This window comes from Podarcis liolepis, assembly GCF_965112155.1.
Source record: "Podarcis liolepis genome assembly, chromosome: 1".
Taxonomy (NCBI): domain Eukaryota; kingdom Metazoa; phylum Chordata; class Lepidosauria; order Squamata; family Lacertidae; genus Podarcis; species Podarcis liolepis.
Window position 1 is genome coordinate 9,710,125 of NC_139554.1, and position 24,316 is coordinate 9,734,440.

Genomic DNA, 24,316 nt, shown 5'->3' on the forward strand with positions numbered 1-24,316 from the left:
GTGCCGCCGCTGCACGATTTCTGTTCTCATCCTAGGGCAAAGTTCTTAACCCGAGGTACTACTTCCGGATTAGCGGAGTCTGTAACCTGAAGTGTTTGTAACCCAAAGTGTTTGTAACCCGAGGTATCACTGTATAGAATCATAGAATTTGTCATAGCCCTGTCCGAGTCCAAGGCTGTTGAGGGCTTCAAAGGTCAGCACAAGCACTTTGAATTGTGCTGGCAACATACTGGGAGCCAGTGGAGATTCTTTAGGGCCGGTGTTATATGGCCATGGCAGCCACTCCCAGCCACCAGTCTAGCTGCCACATTCTGAACAACAACAACAACAACTTGGAGCGGCTTTTAACAAAATATTAAAATACAGTAATGCATCAAACATTAAAAGTTTCCCTAAACAGGGCTGCCTTCAGATGTCTTCTAAAAGTCTGGTAGTTGTTGTTCTCTTTGACATCTGGTGGGAGGGCTTTCCACAGGGCGGGTGCCACTACCAAGAAGGCCCTCTGCTTGGTTCTCTGTAGCTTGGCTTCTCGCAGTGAGGGAACCGCCAGAAGGCCCTCGGCACTGGACCTCAGTGTCCGGGCAGAATGGTGGGGGTGGAGACGCTCCTTCAGGTATACTGGACTGAGGCTGTTTAGGGCTTTAAAGGTCAGCACCAACACTTTGAATTGTGCTCGGAAACGTACTGGGAGCCAATGTAGGTCTTTCAAGACCGGTGTTATGTGATCTCGGCAGCCGCCCCCAGTCACCAGTCTAGCTGCCGCATTCTGGATTAGTTGTAGTTTCTGGCTCACCTTCAAAGGTAGCCCCACATGCATCACATTGCAGTAGTCCAAGCTGGAGATAACTAGAGCATGCACCACTCTGGCGAGACAGTCCACGGGCAGGTAGGGTCTCAGCCTGCGTACCAGATGGAGGTGGTAGACAGCTGCCCTGGACACAGAATTGACCTGCGCCTCCATGGACAGCCGTGGTTCCAAAAAGACTCCCAGGCTGGATTAGTTGAAGTTTCCGAATCACCCAGATACGAAGCCTTAATTAGAGCATATTCACACTTTGCAGAGCAAGAATGTTTGAATAAAAACAAAAACCAGAGTGTGCAGGGAAGCTGTGGCCTCCATATGTTGTTGTACTATATCATGAACATGAGAAGAGCCTGAATCAGGCCAGTGGCCCACCTTCTCCACCATCCTGTTCTCACCTGAGCCAACCAGATGCCTGCGGGAAACCTGTGAGCAGCATCTGAGCACAAGAAGAAGAGTTTGGATTTGATATCCTGCCTTTCACTCCCTTTAAGGAGTCTCAAAGCGGCTAACATTCTCCTTTCCCTTCCTCCCCCACAACAAACACTCTGTGAGGTGAGTGGGGCTGAGAGACTTAACAGAAGTGTGACTGGCCCAAGGTCACCCAGCAGCTGCATGTGGAGGAGCAGAGACGCGAACCCGGTTCCCCAGATTACGAGACTACCACTCTTAACCACTACACCACACTGGCAACACTTTCCCCTCCTGTGGTTTCCAGAAACTGGGATTCAAAAGCATTGCTGTGGAAGGAGAACATAGCCATCAGATCTAGTAGCCACTGATAGCTGTCTGCTCCATGAATTGGCCAAACCCCTTTTTTTGAAGCGATCTAGGTTGGCAGCCATCGCTGCCTCCTGTGGGAGCAAGTGTGTTGTGTAGGGCCGCCATCTTTGTTCTGGCAAAACAACAGGATAGGGCGAGGCGGGGCAGCTGAGGGGCAGTTTTTCTTTTTCATCTGGTTTGTGGTCCAGCAACAGGTGCTTACTGGAAGGACAGATCTTAAAGCTGAGGCTCAAATACTTTGGCCCCCTCATGAGAAGAGAAGACTCCCTGGAAAAGACTCTGTTGTTGGGAAAGATGGAGGGCACAAGGAGAAGGGGACAACAGAGGACGAGATGGTTGGACAGTGTTCTTGAAGCTACCAGCATGAGTTTGACCAAACTGCGGGAGGCAGTGGAAGACAGGAGTGCCTGGTGTGCTCTGGTCCATGGGGTCATGAAGAGTTGGACACGACTAATCAACTAAACGAGGTGTATACTGTGGCCTGAAATGTAAGAAAACTCTCAGAAGTTCCCTAAAAGCAAATGTGCCAGGGGCCTTCTCTGTGTGTGCTTTTGAAGGGGCTTGTGGGAGCAGAAGAAATCAGGCCAGTTAAAAATCTAACTCTTAAAAATCTAACTGCACACAGCAATGAATAAATCTCACGTTGTGAGGCTGAGAGCCACATAGCTCTGCCCTCAAAGAGCCAGGCGCTTTTTGATTTACTTTGGAACGTTTTGTCCATGGTGTACAGTAACTCCACTGAAAACGTAACTTGCAGGATGCCTCGGGCGCATAGAGGCACTCGGGGAAGTACTGAGCAGATAAGGCCCAGTGAATTGTGCACCTATGCTCCAATCTGCCTGCCAGCGTTCCACAGGAGATGCGTTATGTCTTTTGCCAAAGGTTGTGATGGAGGGGCTATGTCTTTGGCCTCCCAGCCAACGTGGCCAGTAGCATGGGATGATGGGAGTTGTCGTCCAACGGCATCTGTAGGGCCACAGCTTCCCCACCTCCCTCTCTCATGACTCAGTATCTGTGATGAGTTCTTTGAGCAGGGAATGGAGGGGGGATCTGTTTTGAATGGATTTAGACAGGGGATTTGATGGTTCCAGACCAGTCAAGCTTTGCCCATCTCCCAACAGCTCCTTGTGTCATGGAAGACCACCTTATCATTGAGCTGTTTATGTACTGCTTTTCTTAAAGTCCAACTAATTATTAGACATCACCTTGCCAACAAAGGTCCATATAGTTAAAGCTATGGTTTTCCCAGTAGTGATGGATGGAAGTGAGAGCTGGACCATAAAGAAGGCTGATCGCCGAAGAATTGATGCTTTTGAATTCTGGTGCTGGCGGAGACTCCTGAGAGTCCCATGGACTGCAAGAAGACCAAACCTATCCACTCTTAAGGAAATCAGCCCTGAGTGCTCACTGGAAGGACAGATTGTGAAGCTGAGGCTCCAAGACTTTGGCCACCTCATGAGAAGAGAAGACTCCCTGGAAAAGACCCTGATGTTTGGAAAGATGGAGGGCACAAGGAGAAGAGGACAACAGAGGACGAGATGGTTGGACAGTGTGGGAGGCAGTGGAAGGCAGTGGAAGACAGGAGTGCCTGGCGTGCTCTGGTCCATGGGGTCACGAAGTGTTGGACACAACTAAACGACTAAACAACAACAACATGTGTATAATAATGTGTACAGGTGTGTACCTGTGTACACACAGGTAACTCACAACTTACTCACAATTTACTTGGGAACATTCAGTTTTGTATACTTGGCAATAAACTATCAAAGCACATCAAAGGGGATGGGGGTCAGGATTTTTGTTGTTGTTGTTGCAATCCCACCCACCATTGAACCCAATATGATTTGACTATACACAATTTTGGCTTTCGGCACTGTCTCTGGAACATAATTGAGGCCATTTTAATCTCTTTTAGTATTTAAAATTTGGTATGTTTTAAAGTAGGGTTGTAAATCTTCCTTGATTTTACCATTGCATTTGATGTAAACCGCTTTGAGGTTGTTGTGGTTGATTACAAAAAAGCGGTGTATAAATTTTATGAGGTAAATAAATGCTGAAGTTTAGGTCTTGAGATCATATTGAACCTTATTCAGCATACTTGGTACCAATTTTGGTCCTGGCTCATACACCAACAGCTGGGTGCCCCAAATCAGTATCCTTTTGAATGGTGCCAATGATGGAGACAGGTGTAAGCAGCTTAATTGCGTTGCAGCGGAAACAAGTTAAGCCGGTTTCTCAGCAATCTCTTTGGCTAACATTCCTTGGGTGATACTCACATGTTTACAGACCCGTAAACTTCCTCCTTTCCCTGGGACAATACAGCCCATTAGAGAGAAGTTGCCACTCCCTACCTTCTAAACCACGGGGGCATAGTACTTTTCCTTCTCGCATCCAGCCGACTTAAATCACCAACAGCTCCAATAATAAGAAATAAAAATCCACCTTGAGTAATCTGTCCTGCAAGGGAGAAACCTGGAATCTCTTTGAGAGTTGCAGCATTCTCAGAATCCACCACCTGCAAATGATACAAAAGAAACACCTGGGATTACTTTGTGGGTGCAAGTAATGGGTGACCTCTGAATTACTACTCAGCAGAAGTGCAAACTATGTAAGTTGTTTTGCTCTAAATGTTTCTTTCATAATAATGGCATGAACAGAAGGGAACTTTTCCATGCATTCTGCCTCTCTCTCTTTCTCTCTGAGTTCCATTGCCAACAAATCTTGTGTTTTGAATGTGTTTCTGTAGTTTTGCATGTTAGAATATTATACCAAGGTTTGCTGAGAAATCTGCTGCTGCTGTTTATGTGAGGAGAACAGGGTCCCCATGACAGGGTTAGATTTACTATGCAACTAATGAAGCTACTTTAGTCTACATTGCTTAGAAATAACAGGTTTCGTAAACCCAATTTGAGTCACATGACTTAAAAAACTATAAGGCGTAGGAATTTTTTATTCACACTGGTGACTGTCAATCAATGTTATGGAACAACCTCACTGAAGAAGATAACAGTGGTTACCCAGACCTCGTTGCTAGTTGTGAAGGGGCCCCCTTAACAGCTCAAACTTCAGGGCCCCCAAAATTTAGGTCTGCCAGTTCCCCATGGTGTCTCGCAGTCTGTCACTCCTGCGTTCCATTCTCCAGTCTTCTCATGTAGAGTTAGGAGATACCTCCAGGAGTCATCTAGTCCAACCCCCTTGCAATGCAGGAATCTCAACTTCAGCATCCATGGTAGATGGCTGTCCAACTTCTGCTTAGAAACCTTCAAGCAAGGAGAGTCCAGCGCCTCCTGAGGGAGACCATTCCACTGTCAAACAGCTTTTTCTGTCAGAAATTTCTTCCTGAAGTTGAGTCAGAATCTCCTTTCTTGTAACTTGAAGCCATTGGTCTGTGTCCTACCCTCTGGAGCAGCAGAAAACAAGCTAGTTCCCTCTTTCACATGACCCCCCTTTAGATATTTGAAGACGGCTGTTACACCACCTCTCAGTCTTCTCTTTTCTAGGATGTTGTTGTTGTTTAGTCGTTTAGTCATGTCCGACTCTTCGTGACCCCCTGGACCAGAGCACGCCAGGCACTCCTGTCTTCCACTGCTTCCTGCAGTTTGGTCAAACTCATGCTGGTAGCTTCGAGAACACTATCCAACCATCTCGTCCTCTGTCGTCCCCTTCTCCTTCTGCCCTCCAACTTTCCCAACATCAGGGTCTTTTCCAGGGAGTCTTCTCTTCTCCTGAGGTGGCCAAAGTCTTGGAGCCTCAGCTTCAGGATCTGTCCTTCCAGTGAGCACTCAGGGCTGATTTCCTTCAGAATGGATAGGTTCGATCTTCTTGCAGTCCATGGGACTCTCAAGAGTCTCCTCCAGCCCCATAATTCAAAAGCATCCATTCTTCGGCGATCAGCCTTCTTTATGGTCCAGCTCTCACTTCCATACATCACTACTGGGAAAACCATAGCTTGTACTAAATGGACCTTTGTTGGCAAGGTGATGTCTGTGCATTTTAAGATGCTGTCTAGGTTTGTCATTGCTTTTCTCCTAAGAAGCAGGTGTCTTTTAATTTTGTCAAAATAAAAAAATTCCTTCCAGTAGCACCTTAAAGACCAACTAAGTTAGTTCTTGGTATAAGCTTTCGTGTGCATGCACACTTCTTCAGATACACTGAAACAGAAGTTGCCAGATCCTTCTATATAGTGAGAAGGTGGGGAGGGGTATTACTCAGAATGGTGGTGGGAATGGGAGATTGGCAGATAGCTGAGATGAGCCTGTTGACGACTCTTAACGACTGCAATAGGTCTTACAGGAAAAGGCAAGGGGTGAGAAGGTGAAAAATGGCTTAGTCATGTATAATGAGATAAGAATCCAATGTCTTTGTTCAGACCAGGTCTCTCCATGGTTTTAAGTTTGGTAATGAGTTGCAATTCAGCAGCTTCTCTTTCCAGTCTATTTCTGAAATTCCTTTGTAGTAAAACAGCTACTTTGAGATCTTGTATAGAATGTCCTGGGAGATTGAAGTGTTCTCCTACTGGTTTCTCTGTTTTGTGATTCTTGATGTCAGATTTTAATTTTGTGACTGCTGTCACCTTTTCTAGGCTAAACACACCCAATTCCCTCATCAGGCTTGGTTTCCAGACCCTTGATCATCTTGGTCGCTCTCCTCTGCACACCTTCCAACCTTTCAATGTCCTTCCTAAACTCTGGTGCCCAGAACTACACACAGGACTCCAGGTCTGCAATAAAGTAGTACTATTAGTTTGCTATTACTTTCTTCCCCCAGAACATGGCAGAAACTCTAAAGTTAGTCCAACTGTTGCAGAGTTGGGTTTTGGGGGCACAAATCCAGAGAGGCGTGCCCAGCCCGAAGCTGCAGAGAGCTTTAAAATTAAGTAGAAGCCTCTTGATCTGCTGATCAGGCGCTGTTCTGAGAGTGCATGTTAGTCTCGTAATTCCCCCCGCCCCCCGCCTGCAGATCCTGAAATAGCTATTAGCTACCCCTGCCAAAACACGGACTCACACACACAGAGGACAGGAAGAGTGTCTTCAGGGCAAGCGTTAAGTACATCTTGGCCTACTTACTCATTTTACGTAACCGTTTATTTATTTTATTTTAAAAGCGTGTGCCCCGAACAGAGGCAGATAAATAGCCGCAGGCCAGACCTGCGAGAGGCCCCTGTTTTGTCTGGGCAACCTGCTCTGCGGACGGGAAGTCCTGTTACTGTTAAAAGGACAGGGGCTGATTAAACGGAAAGCTCTTTGGCAGAGCATCTTTGCTCCCCGGAGTAATGGAGGTCAGGCCGGTTGCCAAGGAAACACATTCAACCTTGAGAGGAAGGGCTTAGAGCTACATCACCTGGAGTCAGTTTGATGGGGGAGCTTTTGGACCAGGGCTTGGAAAAGGGGGCAGCGGGCCAAATTCTGGATACAGTAAATTGCCACGCAGGGGATCTAAAATGGAAGGGCTAAACTGAGCGGAGTTGCAGGAGAGGACGGGGGATGCAAGAACGGAGAGCGGGAAACCTTTCTCTTATGGGTTGTGCGGAAGCTGAAGGGCCTATTTTGAGGTAGGAGACGATGTCCTCGTTTTCCTACTTAATAATACTGCAGTTCTGCATTGCCAATAAGCAGGGCTGTCACTTGCTTAAATAAATCTTTATTGATTGAATCATATGAGTTTTAGGCAATAGAATTGTACAACTGTATAGTTGGAAGAGACCACAAAATAATAATAATGATAATAATAATAATAATAATAATAATGATAATAATGAGGATGATAATGATAATAATAATAATAATAATAATAATAATAATAATAATAATAATAATATATCTATACCTCATCCATCTAGCTGCATTTCCACAGCCACTCTGGGCAGCTCCCAACAGAATATTAAAAACACGATAAAACATCAAACATTAAATAATAATAATAATAATAATAATAATAATAATAATAATTTATTATTTGTACCCCGCCCATCTGGCTGGGTTTCCCCAGCCACTCTCGGCGGCTCCCAATCAGTGTTAAAAACAGTACAGCGTTACATATTAAAAACTTCCCTAAACAGGGCTGCCTTCAGGTGTCTTCTAAAAGTCAGAGAGCTGTTTACTTCCTTGACATCGGATGGGAGGGCGTTCCACAGGGCGGGTGCCACTACCGAGAAGGCCCTCTGCCTGGTTCCCTGTAGCTTTGCTTCTCGCAGTGAGGGAACCTCCAGAAGGCCCTCGGCGCTGGACTTCAGTGTCCGGGCTGAACGATGGGGGTGGAGACGCTTCTTCAGGTACACCACTGCCATTTGCAGTGTTGTTTTGCCACTTCCATGGGGCTCTTGCATATATTGTCCCTATTTCCAGAAGAGCTCAACTGGAGAACTTGTGTGTGTGTGTGTGTGTGTGTGTGTGTGTGTGTGTGTGTGTGTGTGTGGTGGAATGCATGGATACAAATTCACTCCAGGGTGGAATCTAGTCACATATAAAAACTGCTTTGAAAATGCTTTTTTAAAAAAAGCATTTGGAAAGGTACCTTGAATTTTCCATAACACTCACCTTCACCATCTAGTGTCACATTGTGCATTGCACTTAAAGCACACGTAAAACTTTTTATTTGCAGCTGTATAGCTGAATCCCAGGTTTCATTTAAAATCCTGAATTATTATTAATTCTTCAATTAAAAATTCAGGGGAGCAAGAAATTCAAGCTACATACAGTTCTGGCTCCTCTTACACCTCAGTCCATAGCTGGAATTGTCCTTCTTGGGAGTGAAATCAGGGTGTATCTGTTCCTCTGACTTCTGATTTAAGGGCCTGCTAGATTTTGTAGACATCTCAGGGGAGGAGTAAGAACTTGCTTTCTTTAGAAGATGACTGCAGATGCGAAGTATTCTAGCAGTGATGTAAACCATCTTCATTGACTCAAAATATTGCATCCGGGTGTTGCCATAGTAACAAAGATGTTCACATATCTCTTATGGGGGGGAGGGGTAAGAAGAATTCCAGAATGATGTGGTTCATGAGACTGCAGTCAGCTGTTTGCCAGGCTACAACGTCCAATCTAAATTTTGGGGAAAGGACAGAATGACAGGAGTGGATGGAGGGATGGCTACAGAGGTTGTCTGAGACTGATGCTTGGATCAGTGCAGCAAAAACAGCTAAGGTCGCTACCTGTATTTTGTGGTTGCGATTCAGGTGCATATCTTAAATTTACATTTCTGCAGTTTAAGTCCTCTTTAAAGTAGGGTTGCCACATGTCTGGAATTTCCCGGACCAAGCTTGTATTCGTCCCTCGTAAACAGCACCTGGGCGGAAATCGCTTAAATTTCCAGGAAAATCCAGATGTACAGCAACCCTTGTCGGAAGCGTAGATGTTGGGGAATTTCACAAAAAACAGCTCCAAAACCGAACAGCTTTGGCCAACTTCTTTTGTGTCCAGATTGGCGCTGTGGGTTAAACCACAGAGCCTAGGACTTGCTGATCAGAAGGTCGGCGGTTCGAATCCCCGCAATGGGGTGAGCTCCCGTTGCTCGGTCCCTGCTCCTGCCAACCTAACAGTTTGAAAGCACATCAAAGTGCAAGTAGATAAATAGGTACCGCTCCGGTGGGAAGGTAAACAGCGTTTCCGTGCGCTGCTCTGGTTCGCCAGAAGCGGCTTAGTCATGCTGGCCACATGACCCGGAAGCTGTACGCCGGCTCCCTCGGCCAGTAAAGCGAGATGAGCGCCGCAACCCCAGAGACCGGACCTAATGGTCAGGGGTCCCTTTACCTTTACCTTTAACCCTAACTTAAAAATGCTCATTCAACAAATCCACTTAGAAAAGCACCAAAAGTCGTTTTTTTTTGTGGTCGGGGAAGTGATGGGGGGGGGGTCATGCGTGGAAAAGCATGAGATGAATGAATGGGAAGAGGTTAGAACCAGCTTAGCAAGCAAATTGGGACCAATTCAGAATGACGGCTCATTGCCTAATAACCTCCCCACAATCGAATCGGGGTGAACGCACAGGTCATCTGGATGGGCCCACGGGGTCTTGTGACAATTTTAAAGGCTCAACGGATGTATTGAAGCATGAGCTGTTGTGGACTGGAGCCCATTTTGTGCGGCATGACTTGTACTCTTCAGTTTTCAGGGTGTTAGATGTGTCTGATACCTTGCTCTTTTTCTCACACGGTCTGTAGGGGAGGGAGAGAGGCCAAAAGGCCATAAAAGATTAAGAGGCAGAGGCATGTCTGCCGAGCCCAGATGTTTGTGTAAGATAAAAAGTGGCCATTCATTTTATGCCAGCTAAAGGTGCTATCCGACTAGCTCAGGCCTAGCCAAACTTGGCCCTTCAGCTGTTTGGGGACTACAGTTCCCATCATCCCTAACCACTGGTCCTTTTAGCTAGGGATGATGGTAGTTGTAGTCCCAAAACAGCTGGAGGCCAAGTTTGGCCATGCCTGGACTAGCTGAATTTAAACCCACTTTGAGTAGACTGTGAGCAAACTCAGAAGAAAATACTTTTGGCTGGGAAGGGGACTTGGGGGTTAAGTTGAAAGGCTTAAGATACAGTGGTCCCTCGGTTTTTGAGCATAATCTGTTCCGGAAGACTGTTCAAGTTCCGAAACGTTTGAAAACCGAAAACTCAGCCGGAAGCCACGTGGCACGTTCGACTTCCGAAAAGGGTTCAAAAACCGAAATGTTCCTCAGTGTAGACGGTCGAAAACTGAGGTACCACTGTATTTGAAGATGGCTGCCATAACTCCCCTTTTCCAAGCGAAACATACGCAGCTCCTTCAACTGTTCCTTCAGTTAAGTGTGATGTGCCTTGCGTTTGAGGCGTCCCTTGAAATGTAAATAGCAGCTTCTGAGAGGTGACCTTCGCTCCTTCGCTGCTGCTATTTACATAACCAAAGCAGACACACTGACTGCATTCACATGACTAATGCCATATCCCACGTGGCCTTTAGATGGTGTGCAAGGAGGATACATTCAACAGTGGTGGTGGACTCTCCTTCCTTGGAGATTTTAAAGCAGGCATCCCCAAACTCGTCTCTTCAGCTGTTTTGGGACTACAACTCCCATCATCCCTGACCACTGGCCCTGTTAGCTAGGGATGATGGGAGTTGTAGTCCCAAAACTGCTGGAGGGCCGAGTTTGGGGGTGCCTGCTTTAAAGTAGAAGTTGGTTGGTCATCTGTCATGGATGCTTTAGCTGAGATTCCTGCATTGCAGGGGGTTGGACTAGATGACCCTTGGGTCCCTTCCAACTCTAAGAAATCTGTGATGCCTCCTTGGCACGTAGGAGGAAGGACGATAAGCTCAGTGGTGCAACATCTCAGGGAAAGGACCATAGCTCAGTGGCAGAGCATCTGCTTTGCACGCAGCAGGTCCCAGGTTCAAATCCCGGCATCTCTAGGTAGGGCTGGCAAAAACTCACTACCTGAAACCTTGGAGAGCTGCTGCCAGTCAATGAATAACGATAAAACAATGAACAGGGTAGTGATACAATGACTACTGCAATCGACACAAGATAACCAAGGCAACCATCTGTAAATAAACAATAGGACCCCTGACCATTAGGTCCAGTTGTGGCCGACTCTGGGGTTGCGGCGCTCATCTTGCTTTATTGGCCGAGGAAGCCGGCGTACAGCTTCCGGGTCATGTGGCCAGCATGTTTTCTTTAGCTCCTCATACACCATATCCCAGAAGCTCTTGATTTTATCACATGTTCACCACACATGTATGAGTGTCCCCTCTACTTGATTACAGCTCCAACACAGATTTGATTTTGTTTTATACATTTTGCATATTTTGGTTGGCATTAAATACCATCTATAAAACATCTCTATCAGGTTTTCCCTTATCGCTTCACAAGCCGTAAATTTCCAACTTTCTTTCCATAATTTTTCCCATGATGATAGTTTGATAGTTTTACCTATATCTTAAGCCCATCTAATCATTATCTCTTTTACTTGTTTGTCCTTAACTTCCCAGTCCAACAGTGTTTCATATAGTTTAGAATTTTTTTTGTCTTATTTTGTAATAACTCTTTGTCTACTAATGAGATTTCATTTGTAAAGCCTCTTTTCTTATACTGAATTAACAAGTGCAATAAGGAGAATTAAAATTAAAACTACGTTGAGAAAGACCTTTGTAGTAAATAATATGCTAGAGAAGAAAGTATGTCTTTAGCAACGAAGAGTTGGGTTGCTATAGTTTAAGATAAAACCTATTTGGGAAAGAAGCTACTTTTGCTAGTCAGTGTAGACAAGACTTAGGTAGAGGCACCAAGTGCCTGACTCAGTATAATACATCTTCCTATGTAACTACTGGGTCCTCAACAGGTGCTGATAAATTTGATAACTATATAGGTAGAGGTAAAGGTACCCCTGACCGTTAGGTCCAGTCGCGGACGACTCTGGGGTTGCGGCGCTGATCTCGCTCTATAGGCCGAGGGAGCCAGCGTTTGTCCGCAGACAGTTTCTGGGTCATGTGGCCAGCATGACTAAGTCTCTTCTGTTGAACCAGAGCAGCGCACGGAAATGCCGTTTACCGTCCCGCCGGAGCGGTACCTATTTATCTACTTGCACTTTGACATGCTTTTGAACTGCTAGGTGGGCAGGAGCAGGGACCGAGCAACGGGAGCTCACCCCGTCGCGGGGATTCGAACCGCTGAGCTTCTGATCAGCAAGCCCTAGGCTCTGGTTTAGACCACAGTGCTACCCGCATCCCTTATAACTATATATGCGTATATAAATTGACACAAAAATCTGCTTTCAGGTATAGGGTCTGTGGCAGGAGCCCACCACTATCCTGATGTTCCCCAGATCCCCCGCCCTCGAACTCATGACTTTTCACCCAGTGCTGACAGCACACTTTCAAGCTTATCTCTGCAGCGCGTCAGGGTAGAAGAAACGGGCTTCTGTTCAAACTGGGAGAAGCTCAAGCGAAGGCTTATTAAAGCAAACTGAACAGCACGCAGCTGTTTTAACAAAATGTGGGTCACGTCAGAGCTGCCGGAGCGTCGCTTTTACAAAGCGGCCTGCTGTTGCAGCGAGCGACTGATACGGCGCATCGTGAGCTGCAGTTATCGGCCTCAAACAGGTGGCGCTTTTATTCATGTGTGAGGCGCACGCAATGTGCAAACACTCCAGAAATAAAACGTGTGTGTTTTCGCAGGACAGAAGCTCTCTCGGCTGATTATCTATTTCAAACAAGCCGGAGACGGAATTGTTGCAATCGCCTCTTGCCTGCTGCAGGGGACGGGACGGTTGTGTGACTCCCTCTGCCGTCCCCAAAGGTGACCCTGATAATCGCAATCACACAAACACACAAATTGGCAGGGAGGAGAAGAATGAGCTGCGAGGCTTGGATTCAGAGCAGGCTGTAATTTTCACTCAAGGAAAAAAGCTCGACTGAGCATAGACTGAGCATTGACCGTGCTATTGTACGCCATGCATAAAAGAGAAACTGTGCCCTTTTGCACACCTTCGAATGCAAAGCAACGGGCAGTCCAGTGTTAGTCATTCCCATTGAGGTCAGTGGGAACTTTAGTTTAAGCCATGGGTAGGCAATGGGCAGGCTGGATGTGGCCCAATCGCCTTCTAAATCCGGCCCACAGAAGGTTCGGGAATCAGCGTGTTTTTTCATGAGTAGAATGTGTCCTTTTATTCAAAATGCATCTCTGGGTTATTTGTGGGGCTTGCCTGGTGTTTTTACATGACTAGGATGTGTGCTTTTATTTAGAATGCATCTCTGGGTTATTTGTGGGGCATAGGATTTCGTTCATTTTACAGTGGTGCCTCGCAAGACGAAAAGAATCCGTTCTGTGATTCTCTTTGTCTAGTGGTTTTTTCGTCTTGCGAAGCAAGCCCATTGAAGGATTAGCGGATTAGCGCTATTAGTGCTATTAGCGGCTTATCTGCTGATCAGATCAGCTGATAAGCGGCTTAGTGGCTTAGAAAAAGGGGGGGGGGAGGAAAAAAAACCAGCAGGAACTCGCAAGACATTGTCGTCTTGCAAAGCAAGCCCATAGGAAATTCGTTTTGTGAAGCACCTCCAAAATGGAAAACTCTTTTGTCTAGCGAGTTTTCCATCTTGCGAGGCATTCGTCTTGCGGGGCACCACTGTATTTATTTTTCCAGAATGTAATCTGGCCCCCCACAAGGTCTAAGGGACAGTGGACCGGCCCCCTGCTGAAAAAGTTTGCTGACCCCCGGTTTAAGCGCTAACCTGCAGGTTTCCCTGGGGGAATAAAAGCAGGGCCAGTGCAAGTGTGGATGAACTCTGTTGGTGCAGAGTTTAAGCCGTAAATATTGTATGTGTGAGACATTCAGAAAAAGTTTCTGACATTAAGAGCTGTTCGACAGGGGAACAGTCTCCCACGAGAGGTGGTGGACTCTCCTTCCTTGGAGGTTTCTAAGCAGAGGTTGGGTGGCCATCTGTCATGGATGCTCTAGCTGAGATTCCTGCATTGCAAGGGGGTTGGACTAGATGACCCTCAGGGTCCCTGCCAACTCTTAAGATTCTATGATTTTATGAAATCCCATCTTTTTCTGTCTGGATATGTCTGGCAGGGCCCCGGAGTTTAATCAATACATTGGTTTGAGGAATCAGTCAATCAGCTAAAAGTGCCTACGTTTAATCAGGCGGCATAACATTTTTTTTAAAAAAATATTTTTAATACACGACTTTTAAAAACAGCAGATGGCAAGTACCATTGTAAAAGTGTCCCCCTGTTTCTCTTTGACACAGGAAGGAAAGCCTTTTCTACAAACGCTGGTAAGTCGCATGTGTGCATCCTCTTAACACTGCATGTTTCTTGCTTCAGAATGATTGCTTTGACTCATGTACCTGCACTATTTTGCAGGTACTTATCTATTCCAGCTTGATCACCTCCCGCTTTTCAGTAGATGAATACAGGATCAACCAAATAAGCTTTTCCAATTGGGTGGATTTTTTTGTTTTGTTTATTGTTTTAAAGTGTATATTAGAATTAGATTTTAAAACCTATTGTAATTGTTTCTTGTATTTTTTTTAAACTTAAGTTAGTTTTTATTGCAGGATTATAAACCTCCTTGAGCCATGCAAAAGGCAATTCATAGATAAACAAAATATGTTTTTTTAAAAAGTATATCATTTATCAGGTGGCAGACAGCATAGTTTCCGTTTCATTTGCATTTTTTAGGGCAGTGATGGCCAACAGGCCGATCGCGATCTACTGGTTCCCTAAAAACTTTGGCTTCCTAAAAACTTTGGTAGATCACTGCCTGTTTTCTTATGCTGTGAGTAGATCACAGTCTCTTGAAAGTTGGACATGCCTGTTTCAGGGAATTCAACCGTAAGTGCAAACACACAGGTTTTTAAAAAGTAGGATTTTCAGAGTCATTTCATATTTTAATTATGATGCAAGCATCACTCACCACTCATTTAAAGGTGCAGAGGCCACTTTTCAAGGAGAAGGTTTGTGTGCTCTTTCTTCTTGACCTTGAAAAATAAAATGATTTAAGTGCCTGCTTCAAGGATGGAGGGAAAAGTGGGCTAATTGCACATCATTTCCCCATATGCAGCACTATTTATTTATTTAGAGAACTTTGCACAAGCCAGCGTAGAACGAATGGGCCAATAGATAAGAAAAATTCAGAAAACACCACAATGCTTAAAAACACATCACAAACCAGCAAAGCACAGTTACTTATAGCGCCAGCCTTCAGGTCCCTCTTCCTCCAAACTGCTGCTGAAAAAGGTGTGTCTTGACTAGCCACCTTAAGCTATAGAGAGATGGAACTAGATGCACCTCAGAAGGAGTGAGCCACCACTAAAAAGGCCCTTTCCTGGACTCCACACCACCTACCTCATACAGAGGAGGGACCACCAGGAGGGCTTCACCTGTTGATTTGAGAGAACGGGCTGGCTGATATTGCGCAAGGTACATTGTGTTCTTTATTTGAGCATTAACTAACTAAGCAGGGGTGTTTCTCAGCTTAATTCCAGCGCTGACTTTGGCACAGAGTGCCGGGCTGGGCTCCGGTTTGCTCTCTGCTAAAGCATTAGCCACCTTGCCGTTGCTCAGGCGTGATCCACAGAACCTGACAACGCGTCACTTGGTCGCGCCTTGTTTTTCAGAAAGCTAATTGCTGTTTTCGGGACACACTCTCCCACAGCTGTGAAGGCACGGTTTTTCTTTTCAGAAAGTGAAAAAACCATACATTCACTGCAGACCTATAGCATAGAATCACAACATTGTAGAGTTAGAAGGGATATCAAAGAGTCGTCTTGTCCAACCCCCTGCAAGGCAGGAATCTCGGCTAAAGCATCCATGACAGGTAGACACCCAACCTCTGCTTAAAAACCTCCAAGGAAGGAGAGTCCACAACCTCCTGAGGGAGACCGTTCCACTGTCAAACAGTTCTTCCTAAAGTTTAGTTAGAATCTCCTTTCTTGTAACTTGAAGCCACTGGTTCGAGTCCTACCCACCAGAGCAGGAGAAAACAAGCTTGCACCATCTACCAGGTGACAGCCCTTCAGATATTTGAAGATGGCTATCCTATCTCCTCTCAGTCTCCTCTTTTCCAGGCTAAACATACCCAGCTCCTTCAAGCACTCCTCATAAGGAACGCTTGGTTCCCAGTCCCTTCATCATCTTGGTCGCTCTCCTCTGCACACGTTCCAGCTTGTCAATCTCCTTCTTAAATTGTGGCACCCAGAATTGGGTACAGGACTCCAGGTGTGGTTTGACTAAAACAGAATAGAGTGGTACTATGACTTCCCTTGATCTGGACGCTATACTTTTGTTGATGCAGCCTAGAATAGCATTTGCCTTTTTTGCTGCTGCATCACGCCATTGACTCGTGTTAAGCTTGTGGTCCACCAAGACCCCTAGATCCTTTTCACATGTACTACTGGTAAGCCAAAGCACTTGGGGCCACCGTTCAAATCATAGAATTATAGAATTGGAAAGGACCTTGAGGAACATGTAGTTTATCCCTCTGCAGTGCAGGAATATGCAGCTGTGCCGCACAGGGATCGAACCTGCAACCTTAGCTGACCATCTGCCCTGAACTATCCTGAATGCACTTGTCTTAGAGCTGTGGATTAGGCTTAGAGCATCAGTTGCTGGCATGATGGATGAGACTTTGCAAGACAACTTCCTCTACAGTGGTACCTCGGGTTAAGAACTTAATTCATTCCAGAGGTCCGTTCTTAACCTGAAACTGTTCTTAACCTGTGGTAGCACTTTAGCTAATGGGGCCTCCCACTGCCACCGCACGATTTCTGTTCTCATCCTGAAGCAAAGTTCATAACCTGAGGCACTGTTTCTGGGTTAGCGGAGTCTGTAACCTGAAGCGTATGTAACCCGAGGTACCACTGTACTTCCAAACTTGAGTCGCCAGCTGTTTTTTTGGACTACAACTCCCATCATCCCTAGCTTGCCAGACCAGTAGTCAAGGATTAGTCTGTAACCTGAAGTGTATGTAACCTGAAGCGTCTGTAACCTGAGGTACCACTGTACTGCTGAGAGTGAACACTCAGAGAGGGCCATATATGCTGTATATGCTGTCACCATGAGTTTGTTTCAATGCCTGGATTGAGCGTGCATCCAAAATCCTGTGCCCATTTCACCATAACTGCCTTGACTTGTTCTTCTTTTGTTTCCCATTCCAAAAGGTAATCGTAGATTCGTGAAATATTTTTTCCTTTGATAAAAATTAATTCTCTTTCAAATTTCTTTTGCAATTCCTTGTTTTAAATCCATGGCCAATCTTTGCTGTAACTGAAAATATTGTAACCAATCCGTTAGGTAAAGGTAAAGGGACCCCTGACCATTAGGTCCAGTCGTGGCCGACTCTGGGGTTGCGGTGCTCATCTCGCTTTATTGGCCAAGGGAGCTGGCGTACAGCTTCTGGGTCATGTGGCCAGCATGACTAAGCCACTTCTGGCGAACCAGAGCAGCGCACAGAAACACTGTTTACCTTCCCGCCGGAGTGGTACCTATTTATCTACTTGCACTTTGCTTTCAAACTGCTAGGTTGGCAGGAGCAGGGACGGAGCAACGGGAGCTCACCCCATCGTGGGGATTTGAACTGCCGATCTTCTGGTCGACAAGTCCTAGGCTCTGTGGTTTAACTCACAGCACCACCTGCTTCCCAACCAATCCATTAGGTGACTTATAATTCCCTCGTATTTTTTCAATGTAGGCTTGTCTTTATCTATTTCTAGGACTAATCAGTACGTGGGCCAATCTGCTTCCATATTTCTTTTTTTTTACTGTGGACATCGCCAACAGAAGCCATTGCAGAGCCTGTGGCACATTCAGCTGCTTGTGTGCTGAACTCTGTCCCCATGCAGCCAATCGCTCTGGATAAATATTTCCAGAGGAGTAGCCTTCTGCAGAGTCCTGCCGCACCTCAAAGACTAACATCATATAACTTGCTTATATAAGTACGTTTCCCAGCACAATTCAAAGTGTTGGTGCTGACCTTTAAAGCCCTAAGCGGCCTCGGTCCAGTATATCTGAAAGAGCGTCTCCACCCCCATCGTTCTGCCCGGACGCTGAGGTCCAGCGCCGAGGGCCTTCTGGCAGTTCCCTCACTGTGAGAAGCCAAGTTACAGGGAACCAGGCAGAGGGCCTTCTCGGTAGTGGCACCCTCCCTGTGGAACGCCCCCCACCAGATGTCAAAGAGAACAACAACTACCAGACTTTTAGAAGACATCTGAAGGCAGCCCTGTTTAGGGAAGCTTTTAATGTTTGATGCATTACTGTATTTTAATGTTTTGTTGGAAGCCGCCCAGAGTGGCTGGGGAAGCCCAGCCAGAAGGGTGGGGTATAAATAATAAATTATTATTATTATTATTAGTTCTAGATTCAGGTAGGTAGCTGTGTTGGTCTGGCGCAGTCAAAATAAAATAATAATAATAATAATAATAATAATAATAATAATAATAATAATAATAATAATAATGAATTGTCCAGTAGCACCTTATAGACCAACTAAGTTTGTTCTGGTATAAGCTTTCGTGTGGATGCAAGAGTCTCTTGCTGGTTTTTCCTGGAGATACTGGGGATTGAACCAGCTGAGGGTGTGTGTGCATCTGCTTTGCATACATAAAGTCCGAAGTTGAATCCTTGGCATCTCCAGTTAAGGCCTAAAACCCCATAGCTGTCAACCGTCCCTTATTTGGTGGGAAAGTCCTTTATCCCAGCGCTGTGTCCCGCTGCTGTCCCTTATTGATGATGTCTCTTAAATTTCCCGGGTTTCAAAGAAAGCAGCTCCTCTCCCTCCCTCCCTGCCAGCCAGGGAGGAGGGAGACTCCAACTGTGTTGCTTGGCTGCGTTGCTCACCCAATAAGGAGTCTAAGAATGACTGGGGGGGGTGGAGCTTGCATGCCTTGTGCTGATCAAATCAACCATGTTGCCTGGGGACTCACCTTTGCTCAGCGCTTCCCAGCGGAGAGGTGACGGTGGTTTCCCTTGCTGCATCCCCTTTGCCGGGTTGCTGCGCTGTGGGAACCACTGCTTGAGGCTTCGTTTGGCTGCTGGTTGGGCTTTCTGCCTTTGGCTCAGAGGGGCTCAGAGGTTGAACATACCTGTGTTCGGAAAATCCCTTATTTTGGCTGCTGATCCCTTATTTTCAAGGCTGCTGGTCCCTTATTTTCAAATCTGTAAGCTGACAGCTATGAAAACCCTGGAAAATGGCTGCCAGTCAGTGTAGACAGTACCAAGCTAATTGGACCCATGGGCTGACTATTTTATAAAACAACGTCCTGTGTTCCTGGGAGGGGAACAACGGATGGTTAGCAAGGATTTCTACCAGTCCTTCCTGGAGATCAAGAGATCGAACCATCGGCTTTCTGTGCGCACGGCATCTGAGCGACGGCACATCCCGGTGCCTCCTGCGCACAGTTTATGCTGCTGGCAGAGGCGTTGCGCATTAAACCCAGTACAAGATTGCCCAAGTCTGCTCCACACAGCCTTTCCTCAGAGCTACGGCCCACACAAGTTCTCTTGGTGTTCAGTCTTGTGTGTGTGTGTGTGTGTGTGTGTGTGTGCGCGCATGCAAATACACACGCTATATAATTAGCCCCTCGTTATGAAGGGTGCTATAGGAACCAGCAGGGAAATAATGTGTTGCTCCAAATGTATAATGAAATTCAATTAGCGCAAACGGCATAAGAACAGTTTATGGGCCGCTGATTGGGTGGTGGTGGGTTTCTAATTGGAAAAATACCAGTAACGCGAGCTTCCCTATTATCTCTGCCCCACCTCCCACCCCAAAAGTCGGGAATGAAACTGGCATTAAAAGGAGCCTTGGCTGACAATGCTGCTGCCCCCCCAAGTTAAATGTGCACGGGTTGAATCTCCCTCTGATGCAGTTGAGGAATTGCTTTGTGTGCACTTAAAAAAGTCTCCCCCCCTTTTTCTTTTAAAATGAAAGCTGCGGTGGTAGCAATAGGCTGCCACCGATGATTGTGCCTTGCATGTGTCCGAGACCATCTCCTCTGCTGAATGAGCGAGTGCTGCAAAACACAGGGGTTTCTCTGCAAAACGCTGCAAAAAACAAAAACAAAAACCCTGCAAATCTTTTGGAGAGGATCCTAAATCTTGGGGTTCGTAGTCAATTTTCCTAGAGTGAGAAATCTTTGGGCATGGTGGCTGGCAGCTTTCTCCCACTCCTGCACCAGGAAAGGCTGGTTTCTGCAACCTGTAAAAATTACGGAATTCTAGCATGGTTGTGTAATTTCTCGCTTTGCATAATTCATTCTGCAGAACTTTCTTTCTTTCTTTCTTTCTTTCTTTCTTTCTTTCTTTCTTTCTTTCTTTCTTTCATAATATATTTAACTGCTTGCCTGTCCTGGAGCAGGACAAGAAACTCATTGGGGTAGGGCAGCGATATATCCCATCCCTGTACTTCTGGCTTCTGTGATCATCGCAGGGCATTACATTTAAGCATATCCCAGGGGATGGTCAGCAACCATACTCTGGGAAACTGCATTAACTGGCCAGCTAAATCAGGTCAGGGTAGCCGACAGGTCTCAAACCCTGGATGAGTTAGGGATTTCCCTTCATGCAAAGACAGGTTGTAGCAGACAAACCAGTCGTGGGTCCAGCGGTCAAGAAGGCAGTTTCTGCACGTGCTGTAGAGGGAAGTGTGGGGCAGGTGGGGCTTGTCTACCTGCAAAGGGAGCCCATCTGGGAGAAAGAAGACTCTGATCCTGAACCTCTGCTGCCTTGCAGGAAATCTTCAGGAGACGAAAAGACTCAAGAGTAAACCCTTCACAAATCCAGAGTGGAGTCCTTAAGATGGTCGGATGGTGCCTTGAATGCCTCCTTCCATCAGCTCCTGTAGCCAAGCTGGAGCTCAGTGTCTTGCTCTGCTTTCCTTTGGACCACATCAGCTAGGCTGGGGGGGGGGGGTTGTCAGGAAAAAGCATCAATGCAAGAGCGAGCTGCAGGTGTCTGGAATGCAAAACAGGATGTTGATGTTTGGGACTGTACTATTGGAACAAAGGAGCAGTCTATTCACTGTACTGAGCACCGGATGTTAGCTCAGAGTGTCACCTGACCTGTACTGGAAGTACAGGGGTGGAGTTTCTCTCTCTACTGTTGGAGACTGGAAAGTGCAGACACATTTCTCTGTACTGCTGCAATGACAGAAATAAAGACATGTAAATAGATTTCTGTCTGTCTCTTTTCCCCTCCCGGAGGGAAGCAGGGAGGAGGGAAGAGTGGTGTGTCCCTCTCATGCTGAGTGGGATCGCAGATAGTGACCTTGCCTGTATCCTGCCGGGAGACGCAGACGGGGAGGTCAACCAGGATCTCAAGCCGAATGCCTGGAGAATGGCCAGTTACCTCTGACTGCGGCCTGAGAATCTGACAGGTGTGTCTCTCATCATCTGGGCAGCCCAGGGCCTCCATAAACACCGCCCGGGCTTGTGTTCTGCGGGGGGTCATTTTAGTGCTGCTATTTCAGCAGTTTGACTTCATGTCCAGAGGCGCACTCCATGGTCTCTGGAGACAGACAGATGCCAACCACAGCAACAAAAGGGGGTGGGGTGTCAGAAGGCACATGAGACCACCGCTTTGCTTAAGCTAAGCCAGGGGCTAGTGACCCTAGTGGGCACGTTTGGAATTTTGAGACAGCGCCTTGGCACTAGTGGCAAACTAGCTGTCGCGTGTATGTGTGTGTGTGTGTGGGCACAACACAAAAGGGGTGCCACAGCTAAAATAGCAGACAAAGAGACAGGTGCAGGCAGTGAGGAGCTGTTTGTGCTTCTCCAATGTTCCTTTTGGGTTGACATCCTCAGTCCTTTTTGTCAGGAGTTCAGCCTACACTTGAGTAGGACCCTGGCAGAGACACATGCCCAACTGGCATATTCTCTCCTTCCTTGTCAATCGTTCGGAAGCTTCAAAAGCTCTCTTCAGCCCAAACATCACAGCAACCGAGGCCAACCGACACTGGCACACTTAGGGGTCCACAGAGTTTGCGCCTCATGCGTGACAGACCTCAGCAACTCAGCATTTTGGCTAATCTACTTTATTTACATATAAACACACACGGAGCACTGCAACATGGCTCCCCCCCTCTCTCTAGCATCAGACAGCAAAGAGAAAAAGAACAAAGGACAGTAGTCCCACTTCACGGAACACAGTAACACAAACATCCTGTCTCCGTCACTTCCCACTCTGTGGAGTCAAAACATACACCGTCATGTGATAGACAAAAATCCCATGACTGCGATCACGGAGCAGGAATTCTAACACTTTTCTGTCCCTAAGTGGGACAGAAGGCAAGAACTCAGAATAGCGGGAACATTTTCTCTGTCTTGCCAAATGCAAGGTCGTTCTTTTAAAATGAGATTCAGAAGTAATAAAAAGGCACAAATGAGTGAGAAGATGAAAGATTTTATTCTAAACAGCAAGCAATATATACATACCAAGGAAGCACTTCCATCTGCCACTTGGAAGCCCTCAAGAAGAATCAAAGTGACTTCCCCAGGTAGGGAGAAGGAACAGAGGCAGGAAAGGTAACCATGTCAGATCACTAACTCCTCGAAATACAATTCATCTTCCGGGTAGCTTGCCCATACAGCTCCTAGAGCAAATCAAAGACCAGGAGGCATATACCTGTACACCTGTCAGGCTGCCACCCTAAACTTGCTGAAGACCATAGGAAGCTGCCTTTGGCTGAGTCCAACCATTGGTTCACGTAGTTCAGCATCGTCAACATTGCCAGACACGGGCACTTCAAGATTTCAGGTGGGGTTCCCTCACAGCCCTCCCGAGAGGTGCCAAGGACCTGAGAGCCAGTGTGGTGTAGTGGTTAAGAGCGATAGACACGTAATCTGGGGAACCGGGTTCGCGTCTCCACTCCTCCACATGCAGCTGCTGGGTAACCTTGGGCTAGTCACACTTCTCTGAAGTCTCTCAGCCTCACTCACCTCACAGAGTGTTTGTTGTGGGGGAGGAAGGGAAAGGAGAATGTTAGCCGCTTTGAGACTCCTTAAAGGGAGTGAAAGGCGGGATATCAAATCCAAACTACTACTACTACTACTACTACTACTACTCTTCTTCTTCTTCTTCTTCTTCTTCTTCTTCTTCTTCTTCTTCTTCTTCTTCTTCTGTGTTCCAAGGAGATGGAACACCATTGATGTCACTTACCTGGGCATGAGAGCCATTGAATTCCATAGGGTTTCCTTCTGCGTAGACATGGTTACAGTTGCGCCGTCAAGCTGGGCCCAAAGGCAACAGGCCTCTTCTTTTCCTACCCTTTCCTGTGGCTCCCTCGGGAATCCTGCCTCTTTTTACAAATGCTTAATCCCTCTGCGTTGTCACCCTCTGCACGTCTGGGAACGCCCATTTGCCGACATGACCCCGCAAAGTGCCAGCTTAACACCTTGTGCTTTCTTCCTTGTGTTTTTCCTCACCGCCAGTTACTCCTGAAGCGATTGGGTTCCTCTCAGCTGTCGGGGTCTTCATCGTCCTCTTTGCGGTCCTCTTCCTCTTCATCAACAAGAAGCTGTGCTTTGAGAAGATCGGGGGCCTCCCCTGCTTGGAGCAACGCGGGAGACGTAAACGCTACAAAGAGAAGTCGGCCGTTCACGAGAGCCTTGGTAAGTTCCGCCATACTCCTTAAAAGAAATCGGATCAGAGTACCGTATTTTTCACTCTATAACACGCACCTGACCATAACACGCATAGTTTTTAGAGGAGGAAAACAAGAAAAAAAATTCTGAATGAAACAGTGGATGTATCATTTTTGTGCTTCATGCTGTGGCCACAGACATGTGATTTGACGGTGAGTTTGGGGTAGCCCAATGCAAAAATCCTGAGAATCCATGTGGATCTGTGCTTTGTAACCACATTTTTGCACCATTGTGGCCCCAGGCAACAGTGGGTGCGGGCTGTAGCCGTAGACATGCTATGTGATCTGATGGTGACTTTGGGGTGACCCTGAGGCAGAATGCAGGAAAGCACCAGCCTCCTCTACAGCTTTCCCTCCTCCGTGACGCGGGATCTGATTTTTGCCTGATTTTTGCCTCTGCACTCGGACCAGTCTGCTCCAGGGACCACAGATTCGCTCAATAACACGCACAGACATTTCCCCTTACTTTTTAGGAGAAAAAATGTGAGTGTTATAGAAAGAAAAATACGGTAATTTAAGGAATAGGTCGAAATCTCCTGCTTTTGCAGAACTTTAAATTGATTGGAATTGCTATCTTTTCTTTTCTGGCACCCGTTGGCCACATTTGCACGTCACATGAAAGAGCCA

The 24,316-nt window shown here is 46.5% G+C and overlaps 1 protein-coding gene and 1 long non-coding RNA gene across 7 annotated transcripts in view; one reads left to right on the plus strand and one right to left on the minus strand.

Moving 5' to 3' along the window:
* Nucleotides 1-24,316, plus strand: part of SYT16 (synaptotagmin 16) — a 110,584-nt gene that overhangs the window by 33,105 nt on the left and 53,163 nt on the right. Inside the window, exons 1-3 of one of the 6 annotated variants that reach the window (XM_083518508.1) lie at nt 3,743-4,193; nt 14,301-14,327; nt 23,478-23,657. Coding sequence is in view for 1 of the 6 variants with exons in the window: in XM_083518505.1 (XP_083374631.1) it covers nt 14,301-14,327; nt 23,478-23,657 (207 nt within the window). In the remaining 5 variants the exon portion in view is untranslated. Of the gene's footprint in view, nt 1-3,742; nt 4,194-6,765; nt 7,137-12,725; nt 12,847-14,300; nt 14,328-23,477; nt 23,658-24,316 lie in introns of those variants that run through there. The other 5 variants (XM_083518509.1, XM_083518505.1, XM_083518507.1 and 2 more) reach the window with 5 other exon arrangements.
* The window catches only part of LOC310685841, a 177,841-nt gene continuing 169,885 nt past the window's right edge, over nt 16,361-24,316 (minus strand). The window contains exon 2 of the long non-coding RNA XR_014515561.1: nt 16,361-16,753. This is a non-coding gene — a long non-coding RNA (uncharacterized lncRNA). The remainder of the gene's footprint in view (nt 16,754-24,316) is intronic.